Source organism: Orcinus orca, chromosome 9, assembly GCF_937001465.1.
Source record: "Orcinus orca chromosome 9, mOrcOrc1.1, whole genome shotgun sequence".
In the NCBI taxonomy this organism is placed as follows: domain Eukaryota; kingdom Metazoa; phylum Chordata; class Mammalia; order Artiodactyla; family Delphinidae; genus Orcinus; species Orcinus orca.
In genome coordinates, this window is record NC_064567.1 from 22,872,583 (window position 1) to 22,888,944 (window position 16,362).

At 38.2% G+C, this 16,362-nt stretch overlaps 1 protein-coding gene across 6 annotated transcripts in view; it reads right to left on the minus strand.

Annotated features, from left to right (window-relative positions):
• Window positions 1-16,362, minus strand: part of AHCYL2 (adenosylhomocysteinase like 2) — a 168,899-nt gene that overhangs the window by 121,096 nt on the left and 31,441 nt on the right. Inside the window, exon 1 of one of the 6 annotated variants that reach the window (XM_049714498.1) lies at window positions 4,855-4,997. The exons of 4 other annotated variants lie outside the window; for them this stretch is intronic. Coding sequence is in view for 1 of the 2 variants with exons in the window: in XM_049714497.1 (XP_049570454.1) it covers window positions 4,855-4,882 (28 nt within the window). In the remaining variant the exon portion in view is untranslated. Of the gene's footprint in view, window positions 1-4,854; window positions 5,002-16,362 lie in introns of those variants that run through there. One more of the 6 variants, XM_049714497.1, reaches the window with a different exon arrangement.

Here is a 16,362-nt window from a genome sequence, read left to right on the forward strand (position 1 = left end):
AGTGATAACCTAGAATCCTATCCTCATCCTCAGAGAAGTGAGAATCACACTGCTACAGAACAAGTCTCCATACAAATATTCCAAGCTTTTTCTATCCCAACTAGAGGTTGAATTTTCCTATTCCTCACTTTTGTCAGATGACCCTACTTCCTGTCTGAGAAGACTGGTAAGCTCTCTCATCTTAACTTCAGATTCACTCTCTACTCAAAATCAACCCCAACCCCTTATTTTTCTTTCCTTTATTACGTCCACATACAGAATTCATGTCCTTATCAATTTCCTTAAAACTATTCAACTAGAACACAGTCTTCCTACCGCAGGAAATATTGAAAATAAATTATTTATAATAAAATAGTATTCAAATTAAATAATTCATTAACTAGGCTAGAGGACAGTGCTTCTTTTTTCTTTTTTTTTAATGACTCCATTGTGGAAAGGTGGTTTTAATATTTGGATCTCTGTTTTGTTTTTTAAAGCCTCAGGATGTCTCTTTATTCTATTTGTGGGAGGTTTCTTCCCTGAGGTCACAAGATCAAATTAGACCAGATTAGTAGACTGGTTTTAAAGTAAAAAATGACCCCTGATGCTATTTGGAAGCTAATATGAAACAAGATAGTGATATGAATTCAGGTCTCAGGGCCTGTAGTACAAGAAGTATTGCTCTATTCATAAAATCACAGAACATAATAAATATTTTTGTTTTAAAGATAACCAGTGAATGCTACTAGAATCAAAGCAAAAGGAATTAACTAAAAAACGCCTGAAATATAAAACTTTAGTCTCCCAAAATGTTTGAGAAGAAGGTGAAGTTTAACCCAAGTCTGGAAAATTCTAATCGCTACCTTACCTTTGACAAATATACCTGCTTGGTTTATGTATTTATCACAGAACATTTTAAGTACACTAAAAAGTATAGAAAATAGGGGACTTCTATTTCCAGCCAATATGGGGTAACATGTAAAGGATTTACGTACCTGCCTCAAAAAACAAAAGAACAGACAAAATATATGAAACAACGGTTTTGAAGACACTGCTCATCAGACTATGAATGAAGGACAGTGATGCCCAAGAGACAGGAAACAAGCGAGGTGAGTTCTATGAATACCTCAACTTACTGCCTTGAGACTGTTTTCTGGGCATAGGTCAGGGAGCAGGAACCCAGATAGAGCCCAGCAGACTTAGTTGAGGAGATGGAGCTGAGACTTGGCAGGACAGAGTGCTAGAGAAGAGAGGGCTGTACAGAGAGAACACTCTGGAGACAGGTGTTCAGTATACCCTCAAGAATTCAACAGAGGGGCTTCCCTTGTAGCGCAGTGGTTGAGAGTCCGCCTGCCCATGCAGGGGACACGGGTTCGTGCCCCGGTCCGGGAACATCCCACATGCCGCGGAGCGGCTAGGCCCGTGAGCCATGGCCGCTGAGCCTGTGCGTCCGGAGCCTGTGCTCCACAACGGGAGAGGCCACAACAGTGAGAGGCCTGCGTACCGCAAAAAAAAAAAAAAAAAGAATTCAGCAGAGTACGGATCAGTGAATGCATGTAAGGAACCATTCAAAGGAGTTAGAGGGAACACTAACTGGCACTCAAACAGAATAGGAATAATGCCTGTTCCTACGAACCAGAATGGAAAACCCCATAATTTACAGAGCACTGGGTAGAGTATTCAGAAGGGTCTTGGAGAAATAATTACCCTAGATGGAAAACTGCTCTGGCTCCACCTAACAAATCTTAAACGCAAGACCAGGAAGGGTCAAACTGTATCAATAACTTAACTGTGATACAAAACAAAGAAAAAGAAAAAGACTCAGTATCCAACAAGGTAAAACTCTGGAAAAATGTCTGGAATCTAAGCAAGTTTACCAGACATGTAAAGAATCAGGAAGATATGACCCATAAAAGAAGAAAAATCAGTCAGCTGAAACCAACACAGAATTGACACAAATGTTAGAATTAGCAGACAAGGGGATTAAAATAGCTATTATACGTGTATTCTATATTCAAAAAACTACGTAGAAATATGTAGAATATTTCTTTAAGGAGAAAGACTATACCAGATGAAAATCTCAATCTGCACAAAGGAATGAAGGGTACCAGAAAGAATAACTACATGAGTACTTATATAAGGTTTTTTCTTATTATTTAAACTCTTTCTGAGATAGCTTACTGTTGATATGAAATGGCATGGGGTTCATAATAAAAGGAGAAAATGTATGACAAAAATAGCACAAAGGCTGAAAGGAAAGAAAGGGGAGTATTTCTTCTATTGTCTAAGAACTATTGTAAACTTTTTTTTTAGTTTATTGTGAACTTTTTATACTGTAGGTGAGGTGGTATAACATCATTTAAAGGCAAACTGTGATAAGTTGAAGATGTATACTACAAGCCAGATTTAAAGCAGCCATTAAAACAAAACAAAACAAAAAGTAGCCAACAAAGGAATAAAAGAGAATGATAAAAAATAATTAATTAATCCAAGATAAGACAGAAAGAAAAAATTGGAACTAGAACAGATGGGACAAACAGAAAACAAATAGCAAGATGGTAGGTTTAAATCTAACCATATCAAAAATCACTTTAAATATAAATGGGTCAAAAAAGTCAACTGAAAAACAGATTGTCAAATGAATTAACAAAGCAAATCTCAACTATATGCTATATACACTTATTAGAATGGCTAAAAATAAAGACTTGTGATACCAAATGTTGACAAGGATGTGGAGGAATTCAAAATCTCCTATACTGCTAGTAAGATTGAAGAATGGCAAAACCACTTTGCAAAACAGTTTGGCAGTTTCTTAAACATACACTTATATGATCCAACTATTACACTCCTAGATATTTAACAAAGAGGAATGAAAGCACAGGTCTACAAACACTTCTACAGAAATGTTCATAGAAGCATTATTTATAATAGCCCCAAGCTGGAAATAACCTAAATGTCTGTCAATAGGTGAAAAACAAAGTGTGGTCTAGCCATAAAATGGAATACTACTAAGCAATGAAAAGGAATGAGCCTTTGACCACTAACAATATGAATGAATCTCAACATAATGATGCTTAGTAAATGAAGCATAACGTCCCCCACCCTCAAAAAAGAGCATATACTGAATGATTGCATTTATATAAACTTCTAGAAAATGCAAACTCATCTATTGTAACATAAAACAGATCAGTGCCAGTGACTGAGGTTAGGTGGTGGGAAGGGGCAGAAGACTTTAGGGGTGATGGATATATTCTTTATCTTAATTGTGATGACAGTTTCATGGTTGATTACCTACGTCAAAATTTTTCAAATTGTACACTTTAAGTATATGCAGTTTATTGTATGTCAATTATACTCTTATCAAACTTAAAAAAATTCCGTCTGTGCCTCTTTTCTATTGGGCAGATTTTTATTTATAATTTAATATGTTTAATGATTATAGGTTTATTCAGGTTTTTATTCCTTCCTGAGTCAGTTTTGGTAAGTTAGTTTTATTTCTAATTTCTATTATTATTTCTTCTTTGACCTATGAGTTACTTAGAGCATGCTTTTAAATTTCCAAATAAAATTATTTTGATCATCGTTTGGTTTAATTTCAATCTTAACTGAAATGAATAACATAGTCTGCATAACACCATTCAGTGGTTTTGTTGAAACTTGCTTTATGAATTCAGTATGCATTTAATTTTTTAAAAACTACTTAAAAAGAAAGTATATTCTCATGTATTACGTGCGGGGCTCTGTACAGGCCCACCAAATCAAACTTGTTAGTTGTTTGTTCAACTCCTCTCAAATTTTTTGTTTGTTTGACCATCAATTATTGAAAAAGATATTAAAATTTCCTGCTTTGTAGATTTATCTTTTTCTTATAATTGTATCTATATATTTTCTTCCTGTATTCTCTCTATATATTTTGTAGTCTATCTGTATTCTGTCTATATATACTTTGAGGCCATAGTATCAAATGCATACTGATTTGGAATTATTATAGCTTCCTGGTTAATTATTCCATTTATATATTTTGTCATGATTTTTAACTATAATAATAATTTTTACCTTTAAGTTAATTTTGCCTACTATTACCCTGCTATACCAGCTTTCTTTTAGAATATGTTTTTCCATACCTTTACTTTCAATCTCTCTGATTCCTTATGTTTTATTAGGTATGCCTTTTATAAACTGCATAGAGCTAGATTATTTTCTATTCAATCTGACAATGTTCCAATTATCTATTACTGCATTAAAAAAAAAACTACCCCCAAACAGTGATAAACAATGATCATTTATTATTCTCATGATTCTGTGGGCCAGAAATTCTAGTAGGGCACAGCTGAGACAGCGTGTCTCTGATCCGCAACGTCTGGGACCTCAGATGGGATGGATGACTTGAATGGATGAAGATGGTTGGGATGTCTTAAGAGGAGCTATTTGTCTGGGACCTCAGTTCTTCTCTCCAGATGATGTTAGCTAGGGACGGACTGTCCAACATGGTTCCTTCACACTCACATAGCTGACAGTTAGTTGATACTGGCTGTTTGCTGGTAGTTCACTGGGGCTATCAACCAGGGCCTACATGTGTCCTCTCCACTTGGCTTGGGCTTCTCACAGCATGATGGCTGGGTTCTGAGAGCAAGTATTCCAAGAGGCATACATAGGCAGAAGCTTCAGGACTTCTTATGACCTAGCCTCAGAAGTCCCATTCAATTGGCCAAGCAAGCCACTAAAGACAGCCCAGATTCAAGGGGAGGAGAGAAATAGACTCCACCTCTGAATGGCAAGAAGGGAAGAAATCGACAATGGCCACTTTGGAGACAAAGCTACCATAAACCACCCTCTGGCCCCAAAAAGTCCCTCCCACATGCAAAATACACTCACCCTCTCCTAAGACCTCCAAAAGTCTCATCTGATTATGGCATCAGCTTGATGTCCAGAATCTTGATATCTAATTCAGGTCCAGGTGTGATTGAGGTTCCTCAGATGCAGTTCCTCAGGTACAGCTACTGGAGTATAATTCCTCTTGATCTGAATAAAGAGACAAATTATCTGCTCCCACACACTCAACATACAAATGTACAATAGTGAGACTGACTCAGGATAACCACAATAGACACTCTCATTCAAAATATGAAAAAAAGGGGGAAGCAACAGGAGACACATAGCAGGTTTTTTCCACAGCAATTCTGTAATTTAATCAGACAAATATCACCAGTGTCTTGGTTACAGCTCAGCCCTACTCCCTGAGAGTGATTCTTCAAAACTCTTGGCTCCACCCTGAGTTATCCTTCCTTTTACATAAAAGTTGGTTAATAGTTGCAGAGGAGTAGCCTTCTCAGCCTGTTTCCTGCCTGTATATGGTTGGGAAGTCCAAAGGCCTATTTTTACTTTTAATTGTCTCTGTTCCTTTTGCTCCATGCTGAAGCTGCTGCAATTAGTACACACAATTTATTAAAAATCTTGCAGATTTCCTATGAATCTCATAGGAAGTTCACTCCAGTAGACAGAGCCATACCCACTTCCTCTCTTTCAATTCCTGTGTAAGCTACTGTAAGAAAACACCCTTAAAATCCTTAGAAGCCCTATTGTTTAACTAAGAGGGTCTAGGAGGTATTCCCTTAAGATCTTTAGACATCTTTTTATCTAGCTGAAAGGTTCTATGAGGCACTGCCTTAAATCTTTCCAAAGTCTTAACAAAGGGATTTACAGTTGCATTCTTGAGATCTTTACTTTGAGGTCATGTTTCATTGGCAGCATGTTGAATTTTATCTTTGCTCTGAAGCCATTTCTTTAGAAGTCATTGGCTACCTGGAGCAACTAGGGATGAGAAAAAGTTTTATTTCCTAACATAACAGATCCTGGGTTAGAAATATTTCCCCTCTAAGTTCTGCTTAAAAACTGACTAGTTCATTTCTTAGCTCATTCATCTCTGTATGTTTACCTTATCATAGGCAGATAGAAGTAGCTAAGTAACACTTTTCAGCTTTCTGCCTAGAAAACTCTTTAGATAAAGTGAATTCATTAGATACATTTTCCGTCTTCCATGTTGCCACATGTGACAGTGTTAACAAACCTTGTACCACCATCACCACCTAACAAAGGTTCCCTTTTATCCAGCCTCCTGTAATACTTTTCTGTGTTTCAAGCCTTCACTAACAGTCTCCTCAAAGTCCCTCCAGCTTCTACCCACTGCCAAGTCCCAAAGCCAATCCATATTTTCGGTTACAGCAGCACCTCACATCCAGGTACCAAATTCTATTTCAATTATCTATTGCTATAAACAAACTACCCCAAAGCTTACTGGCATAAAACTACAACTATTTTATTATGCTCATAATTCTGGAGGTCAGGAATTCAGACAAGGTACAGTAGGGATGGTTTGTATCTGCTCCACATCTGAGGCCTCAGGTACGGTGGCTCTAATGGCTGATGATGGCTAGATTGGGTCCGTATGCCTGGCGTCTGGGTTTTTCTCCATATGATGTCTGCTGGGACTGGAATGTCCAAGATGATTCCTTCACTCACTCACATGGATGGCAGCTGATGCTGGCTGTTGGCTGGGAGCTCAGCTGGGCCTTTCCATCTGGCTTGGGCTTTTCACACATGACAGCTAGGTCCCCAGATTGAGTGTTCCATGGGAGAACATTCCAGAAAAGAATGTTCAAAAAGGCTAGATGGAAGCTGCAAAACTTCTCATGACCTAGCCTTGAAAGTCCCAGAATGTCACTTCTGGTACATTCTATTGATCATACAAGTCACTAAAGCCAGCCCAGATTCAAGATGAATGGAAGAATAAACTCCACCGGTATGTGGGAGGATGGCACACATGTCAGCCATCTTGGAAACATGATATAACAGTCTTAACTGGTAAGTGTAATTCATTTACTTTAGTATGATTACTGATGCATTTGGATTTATTTCTACCATCTTTTACTGTGTTTTTTATTTATCCTATCTTTTCTACTATATTTATCACATTTTTGATCCCTGCTTTCTTTTACATTTACATTCTTCACTCTCTTATATCAATAAAAAGCAGCTCCTTTAAGGTCATGCCATTCAACTGTATCATCTCTTCCCTTCCTAGTTACTGCCATCTACTAAATTCCTCTCTCTCATTCTAGTCATCCTAAATTCCACCACTCACCTGGGTTTATTAGATAACAGGTAAGTGGAAGTTGTTGGGTGGGAATTCTGGAAAAGAGGTGTTTTTTTTTTGCTTTTGTCCTACCTCCTTCTTTCTGGTTATAATTTAGAAAACATGCCTTGAGCTCCAACAGTCATCTTGAACCATAAAAGTGTCCCTAAGGATGGAAGCAGCATACTAAGAATGATGGAACAAAATGAGTTGGGGCCCTAAGAGTCTGGGTCCCTAATCTTTGGGGAGCTACCACACCAACCTTATAATGCTTATCTCTGTAATTCTGTATAAATTAAATATAGTACATACATTCTGAGGGTTACAGTTGAGTAGAATTAATAAATCATGTATATAACTTACTCAGAATGTATAAATGCTGCAAAAGATTTGAAACAATGATGATTTTATATGAACAAAGATAGCATATTTTATGAGAAAACAAACCCATGTGCATATAAGCCGTTGTTATTGGGGGTTAGTGTCATACGAAGCTGAATCTAATTCTAAGTAGCATAGTTTTTCCAGTGCACATTGCCCAGGGCTCTCTTAATAAAGGAATAGAAACTGGACATTGAGTAGACAACTTAGAAGTTCTGCAACACTGGGTGATTTCAATAATGCATGGGTGGCCCATTAAGACCTTGGCCTTCAAGTTCCTTTATGTTATCTCTAATGATGTTCTCTTCCATTTTACCTCAGTTAACCGCTGCCAAGGTCACACCCCAAATCTTATCAACACTATAAATTGTTCCACCTCCAAAACAGCTAATTTGTATATCCTGCTCTCAGACTTCTCCTTTTAGCTCACTTATTTAATTACTCTTACTATGACCTCACATTGACTTTAGCTCACTGATCCTTCCTGATCCTTCTACTTTCAATCTTTTGGCCATCTCCTTTATGCCCTTTCCTTCTTATTCATAATTCTTTATCCTTACATTCCATGAATCATCATTTTAATAATACTCCTTACATCCTCTGGGCTCCATACCAGTATGCCCAATTTGTCTACTAGTAATCTCCATTTAGATGTCCCACAGACACCTCAAAGTCAACATGTCTAAAATTATCTTCTCCCACCACCTGTTTTACCTCCTAGGTTGGTGAATAGCACCACCATCTACCCAAATGTGTCCTAACTGGCCATAACTCTCTTCCCTCTCTTTCACTCCTCCCCACAATAATCAGGGCTTGATCCTACCTCTGGAGTAACTCTGAAAAAATCCATCTTTCCAATCCCAATTCCAGGCCTCTAGTTTGTGCTTCCATACCTGAAATGGATTACTTACCATTCTTTTTTGCATAAGGTACTGTTCTTCCTGCTTCTACTCTGATGCATTCTCCCCATTCTCCATACTGCATACAAAGTAATCTAAAATGCAAATCCAATCATGGCACTCTCCTATTAGCTCAGAGATACAAAGGAAAGTTTCAGGAGCCATGGCAGCACAAGGGAGTGCAGAGACTAAAGTTGCCAGGACATTTTCTGGTCTCTTATCTCTCTGCACTCTACTAGCTTCATTCCCTCAGGTTACTTTAAGTCATTGGGAACGTGCCCACCAGCAGCTCCAGGGTAATCCCAGAAAGTAAAGAAATACAATTTGATATATGCAAATAGATTCCATTTTTATTCAAAATATTCACTGCCCCTCCCTGGTGGAGGATTAGACACTCCTGTCCAGTTTATGTCAGGCTTGGGCATGTGACTTGCTTTAGCCAATGAAATGTGAGGAAATGATACATTCCACTTCTGAACAGAAGCTTTCAGAGCAATGGTATGGTTCTACCAAGTCTCATTTTCCTCTACCACAAGGGCAGCGTCTCAGATAAGAGCTACATCTCTAGCCTTGGTCCTGGAACAGAGCCACATGACAGATATGGAGCATGAGCAAAAAATAATCTCTTGTTATTATAAGCCATTGAAATTGGGGATTTATTTGTTACCACAACATAATCTAGCCTAAACTGATTTATACAGTATATCATAGGAAGGACTCTGGCCTGGTTTTGATGACATGCTCTGCTTAAAACCCTTCAAGGACACTCATGTGCCTACTGGAGTCCAAATTCCAGCATACAGTAGTTATAAAGGCCCTTGCTGATATGGTCCTACTTGTCTCTCCAGCCTCATTTCCTGGGACTCCCCTTTATATTCCATATTCTAACTATACTGGCCTATTTTAAGATTTCTCAATACATAATGTTGGCCTTTAACTTCATGTATTTGTACATGCTGGTCTTCATAAAAAGAATGTTATTCTTCCTATCCCACCCCAATCAACCCAAAATGTCTATACTTCCTTCAAGAATTCACTTAAACAGAATTTCCTCTGTGGAGGCTCATATAAACCTGCCTCCATTAAACACAATTGGTTGATCTTTCCTGCACCACAGGATTTTGAACATCCTCTAGAAGCCCTTACCTTGTTATTCTGTAAAAATTTACATTTATCTTTCCAACTTTTCTTTAAAGAAAAGACCTTGTCTTATTCATCTTTGGAGTCTAAGAATCTAAGGCAGTGCTTTAGAGGATCAAATATAAGTTTATGAAAAGTGCTAACATACAAGTCTTTTTCCAGCAAAGTTGGATACAAAAAGATGAGACAGGTCCTTCTACCATGTTAAAAGATAATACAAAAAATCTAAACTATTCCACTCTTATTTTGCTTCCATTTTCTTTATCAAGAATAATCCTCCATATTGGAAAGAGCGGAACACATATGGTTAAGAGGAAACTGAAGCCTGAGATAGAAGAAAAGATAATAAAAGAGCATCTAGGGCTTCCCTGGTGGCACAGTGGTTGAGAGTCCGCCTGCCGATGCAGGGGACACGGGTTCGTGCCCCGTTCCGGGATGATCCCACATGCCACGGAGCGGCTGGGCCCGTGAGCCATGGCCGCTGAGCCTGCGCTTCCGGAGCCTGTGCTCTGCAACGGGAGAGGCCACAACAGTGAGAGGCCCGCGTACCGCAAAAAGAAAAAAAAAGAGCACCTAGTAGATTCTTAGTGTTCAAATCTCTATGACCAGATAAATTATAGCCTAAGACGTTGAGATCTCCATGATATCTCATGTAAAATACAAGAGACACTAAAAGACTAGAAACAAGAAAATTCTATTGCAATTTTCTCAATTTCAAATGATAAACAAAAGACCAGATTCTAAAAACTACAGATTAAGAATTTAACAAGGTTTCTCACACCATATACAAAAATAAACTCAAAATGGATTAAAGATTTAAATATAAGACTTGAGGGACTTCCCTGGCGGTCCAGTGGTTAAGACTCTGCACTTCCAATGCAGGGGGTGCGGGTTCGATCCCTGGTCAGGGAACTAAGATCCCACATGCCATGCAGTGCAGCCAAAAAAATAAAATAAATATGACTTGAAACCATAAAACTTCTAGAAGAATACATAGGCAGTACACTCTTTGACATTGGTCTTAGCAATACTTTTTCGGATGTCTCTTCAGGCCAGGGAAACAAAAGCAAAAATAAACAAATGGTACTATATCAAACTAAAAAATTTTTGCACAGCAAAGGAAACTATCAGCAAAACAAAAAGACCGCTTACTGAATGGGAGAAGATATTTGCAAGCAAAATATCTGATAAGGGGTTAATATCTGAAATACATAAAGAACTCATGCAAGTCAATATCAAAAAACAAACAAACAACCCAATTAAAAAATGGGCAGAGGGATTTCCCTGGTGGCGCAGTGGTTAAGAATCCACCTGCCAGTGCAGGGGGACACAGGTTTGAGCCCTGGTCCAGGAAGATCCCACATGCCTTGGAGCAACTAAGCCTGTGCAGACAACTACTGAGCCTGCGATCTAGAGCCCACGAGCCACAACTACTGAGCCCACATACCACAACTACTGAAGCCCATGTGCCTAGAGTCCGTGCTCCGCAACAAGAGAAGCCACCACAAAGAGAAGCCCGTGCACTGCAACGAAGAGTAGACCAAGCTCACCACAACTAGAGAAAGCCGGCGCCCACCAACGAAAACCCAACGTAGCCAAAAAATAGAGAAAGAAAGAAATTTTTAAAAAAGGTCAGAGGACCTGAATGACTTTTTTTTTTTTTTTTTTTTTTTTTGCAGTACGCAGGCCTCTCACTGTTGTGGCCTCTCCCGTTGCAGAGCACAGGCTCTGGACGCGCAGGCTCAGTGGCCATGGCTCACGGACCTAGCCGCTCCGTGGCATGTGGGATCCTCCCGGACCAGGGCACGAACCCATGTCCCCTGCATGGGCAGGTGGACTCTCAACCACTGCGCCACCAGGGAAGCCCCCTGAATGACATTTCTACAAAGAAGACATACAGACAGCTAACAGGCACATGAAAAGATGCTCAACATCACTAATCAGCAGGAAAATGCAAATCTAAACCACAATGAGATACCATCTTATACCTGTCAGAAGGCCAATATCAAAGACAATAAATAACAAGTGTTGGTGAGGATATAGAGAAAACAGAACCCTCATGCACTGTTGGTGGGAATGTAAATTGGTGCAACCACTATGGAAAACAGTATGGAGGCTCCTCAAACATTTACAAATAAAACTACCATATGATCCAGCAATTCCATTGCTGGGTATTTATCCAAGGAAAGCAAAACACTATTTCAAAAACATATATGCACCCTATGTTCACTGCAACATTATTTACAATAGCCAAGATATGGGAGCAACCTAAGTGTCCAACAGATGAATGGATAAAGAAGATGTGGTATATACATACAATGGAATATTTCTTATCCATAAAAAAGAATGAAATCTTCCCATTTGCGACAACATAGATGGACCTAGAAAGTATTATGCTAAGTGAAATAAGTCAGAGAAAGACAAATATTGTATAATTTCACTTATATGTGAAGTCTAAAAAAACAAAACAAACACACATAACTAAACAGGAACAGTCATACATACATAAAACAGATGGTTGCCAGAGGGCAGGAGGGGTGGGGAAAGGAGAGAAATAGGTGAGGCAGATTAAGAGACAGAAACTTTCAGTAACAAAATAAATGACTCACGGGTATGAAATGTACAGTGTGGGGAATATAGTCATAATTATGTTATATCTTTGTATGATGATGACAGAGCAGACGGTAACTAAACTTGGCATGGCGATCATTTTGAAATGTATAAAAATATGAAGTCACCATGTTGTGTACCAAAAAATAACATAGTGTTGTGGGTCAATTATACTTCAAATACATACAAACAAACAAACTCATAGAAGAAGAGATCAGATTTGTACTTACCAGAGGAAAGGAGTGGAGAGAGGGGGAACTGGAAGAAGGCAGGAAAAAGGTACAAACTTCCAGTTACAAGATAAACAAGTACTAGGGATGTACAACTTGATAAAAATAATTAACATTGCCAAACATTATATATGAAAGTTGTCAAGAGATAAATCCTAAGAGTTCTCATCACAAGGAAAAAAAAATTTTTTTCTATTTCTTTAATTTTGTATCCATATGAGTGCTGGATGTCCACTAAACTTATTGTGATAATCATTTCATAAGGTATGTAAGCCAAATCATTATGCTGTACACCTTAAACTTATACAGTGCTGTATGTCAATTATATCCAAATAAAACTGGAAGAAAAAAAAAAGAAGAGTTTAACAAGGATTCCCAGCAATATTATATGTCAGCCTATGGCAAAATAGGGAAGGGGTAAGGACAGCACCAGAAGCCAGAATGGGTTCAATAAGAAAAAAATCATGCTAACCTAATTTAAAAACTACTAGACCGAGAGATCAGAGAAATAACATAGAGTAGGTCAAATACATCTCGTTGAAATCAAAACAAAGTTACTTATGTTCATCAGGTGACAGATTGAGAATAGGTTGATTATAAATCAATGGCTTGATATCAATCTGAATGGAAGGCTCTCATGTTGTCTCAGGGCTCTGTATTTGGCCTTACTTTAGTCAATGTTTATAGACACCTGGGAGATTTAAACAGTAGCTTATAAATTTTCCTAGTGATATAAACCTGGGAAGATTAGATGATACCATGAAAGTCATAATCAAAAATCAAAAATATCTGAACAGATAGAAACAATGGGGTGAAAATGCAAAATGAAATTTATCAAGGATAAATGTAAATGCATTTATCTAAACAAAAGTATGCTACTAGTAAGAAATCAATTTTAACATTAGTTGATAATTAGTTGAGAGTTTATTTGACGGTAAGCTCAAGACGAATCTTCAGTGTGAAAGTGTCAGCTTATAAACCTTACACAAATTCAGTTAATAAAATAACAGTATAGTGACCTGAACAGAGAAGAAAATCACTACAGGTCAGGCAACTTCCTGAGAATTATAATTTAGAATATGACCTCTTACAAGTGATAACTGACCACATATAATAGATTCAGAAGAGGATAACCAGGATGGGGGGTAATGGGGCTAGCAAACTAAATCATATGAAGAAAAGAACTAAGAGAATCAGGAATGATTTTCACAGAGATGAGATCTGAGGTAGGAAAAGTAAATCAGAACTGTTTCTGGGGGACTTCCCTGGTGGTCGAGTGGTTAAGAATCGTCCTTCCAATGCAGGGGATGCAGGTTCGATTCCTGGTTGGGGAACTAAGATCCCACATGCCATGGAGCAACTAAGCCTGCGTGCTACAACTCCTGAGTGCATGCATTGCAACTACTGAGCCCGCACGCCACAACTACTGAGCCCATGCACCACAACTAGAAAGAAGCCCATGTGCAGCAACAAAAGATTCCGCATGCGCAACGAAGATCCCGCGTGTTGCAACTAAGACCCAATGCAGCCAAATTAATTAATTAATTATTTTTTCAAAAATGAACTGTTTCTAAGTTCTTTGAAAGACTGCTATTTTGAATAGCAGGAATTATGTTTTATACATTTTGTACTTATTCCCCACGCACACAGTTCCAAACTTTGCATATAATAAATGCTCAGATATTTGAAGTTCAAAAATCAACTCACCTGTTGATGGCTAAACCAACAAAGACAGTTGTTGTTACACAGGAGTATCTGATGTGATCTCAACGACAGCTCAACAAAAGGATAAGGCTAGAGGAAAAAAACTTAAAAACCAAAGTACAAAGCCTTAACTGAAGCAAGCTGCATAGGATATCTGAGGCACATTACCCTGAAAGTTAGAACTTCTGTCTTCTATTACATGATATTCTTGACCACACCACTAGTTATATTTCAGTTCCTCTTGTAAATATTTCCCTACAATAGTCATTTTTTCACTCTTCCTTTACAGAGAGAAAATTGAGGCTGACAGAAGCTATTTGCTTGGCACCAAACCACATGACAAGGGTTAAACTTGAATCAGAACTCTAAGCTTTTTACCCACAACCTCCTTGTTAAAACCACTGGACTCATTAGGTGTGTAGTAAACAAGTACAGTACTTAACTTAGCAACTCAACCCCGATTTGGTAATACTTTGGTTTCACTTTTATTACTCCCTCCAGTCATCTAATCTCTAAATCCACAGAGTAAGCCTGCATTAAAACTATAAAAGGTATAGAAATTTTTATTTCTTAAAGCTTAAATGCTAAAACAAAAAACTGAGATTTGAAACCAAAGATTTGTCTCTTTCATGCCGCTTAAGGAGTAGCCATGGCACCATCGGTTCTACCATAAGCAAATCTTGGCCAACAGGGTATGCTAGGCACACACCACACTGTTTTTCTAGAAACCTAAGTGGCTTCCTTTGTGCACCGAAGCGCTGTAGCACAACAGTTAGTGCCAGAAGACAGTGTGAAAATCTTTAACTTTAGTAGAGGAAAAAGAGGTGTTCATGTATATGAAGAAGATAAGCACATGAGAGATCCATTTTGTTTTATATACATATTAAAACATGGTGTTAACTTCTCAAAAAACTAAAAGAAGGCTGGAGTGGCACAAGACTTGGTCGTGTCCAAGGAGTTATACCAGGTTATTAAAATAGCAAACTGCTAGTCATTTCTAGTAGTAAAATCTCTAAAGGAGTGCCCTTACAAGTGCCCAGGCTTTCTACTTCCTTCCCAAGGAGACTCATTTACATTATAATGGTTGCCAAGGTTACCTTAATTCCATCACAGCTCCTTTCTCCAATTGCTAATCTGGAGCTCCGGCCTGGGTGGTACACTGGATGGTACACATTAACCAAAAAACCTCAATTGAGGCCAACTCAAAACTCAGGCTACTCAAAAGTTCATAACCCACAAAAGGAGAGTTCTAATGACAAAAACTGCCGAAAGGTAGGGCTCTTTGTTTCCTGTACTTATTCTACCCAAGATCTTACTGTTACCTCAGGGAACTCTCTAGGAGTCAATATTTTTACCTGCCCTAACCAGAGATTCTTGTAGGAAAAGCAAGACAAATAACATAAATTTAATAAAGAGTAATGGATCAATAAAGTGATTACTTTATTACCAGTATTTTTCCCCTTACTTTAATCAAATAAAGGCCATTATCCAAAAAGACATTTGAAAAGTCTCTCATATGACTCATCACTAACTATTATCTTCTAATATAGTGCTGGCTATACAAGTAGTACCTAAACCAGACATAAATAATGAGGCTAGTATATTCTGTATTAAAGCAACAACCAAACAGAACATATAGCAACAGAAAAAGCGAAGAAAGAGGTGAAGACCAAAAAAAAGAGCAAGATTTCAGAACCACGAACTCAAAATATTCACTTTAAGTACAGTTAAATTAACAAAAAAAATATGGTCCAATGATAATTTGTTATGAGAAATATTACTCCCACAGAGAGCAACAATGAAAGACACAGGGATAGTGGTCTGTAGATATCCTCCTAGTCAGCCATCAGGTGCTTCAAAGTTCACCCACAAGAGAAATGAAGTTCCACATTTACATATTTTTATTGTTTATTCTTTTATCCCCATTCTCATCATCCCCTCGACTTAGGCAATCACTGCAATGTACTTAATATGTTCAGATGTTTTCTTACAAACTGCATAATGTATTTTACTTATGTACCTTTTTAAAATTTATATAAATGCTATTGTTACATATCTCAGTCTGTTTCTTTCTGTTTTTAATCAGCACTATGTTTTTAAGGTCCATCATGTTGGGCTTCCCTGGTGGCGCAGTGGTTAAGAACCCCCCTGCCAGTGCAGGGGATGCGGGTTCGAGCCCTGGTCTGGGAAGATCCCACATGCCATGGAGCAACTGGGCCCTTGTGCCACAACTACTGAGCCTGCGCTCAAGAGCCCGCAAGCCACAACTACTAAGCACGCGTGCCAC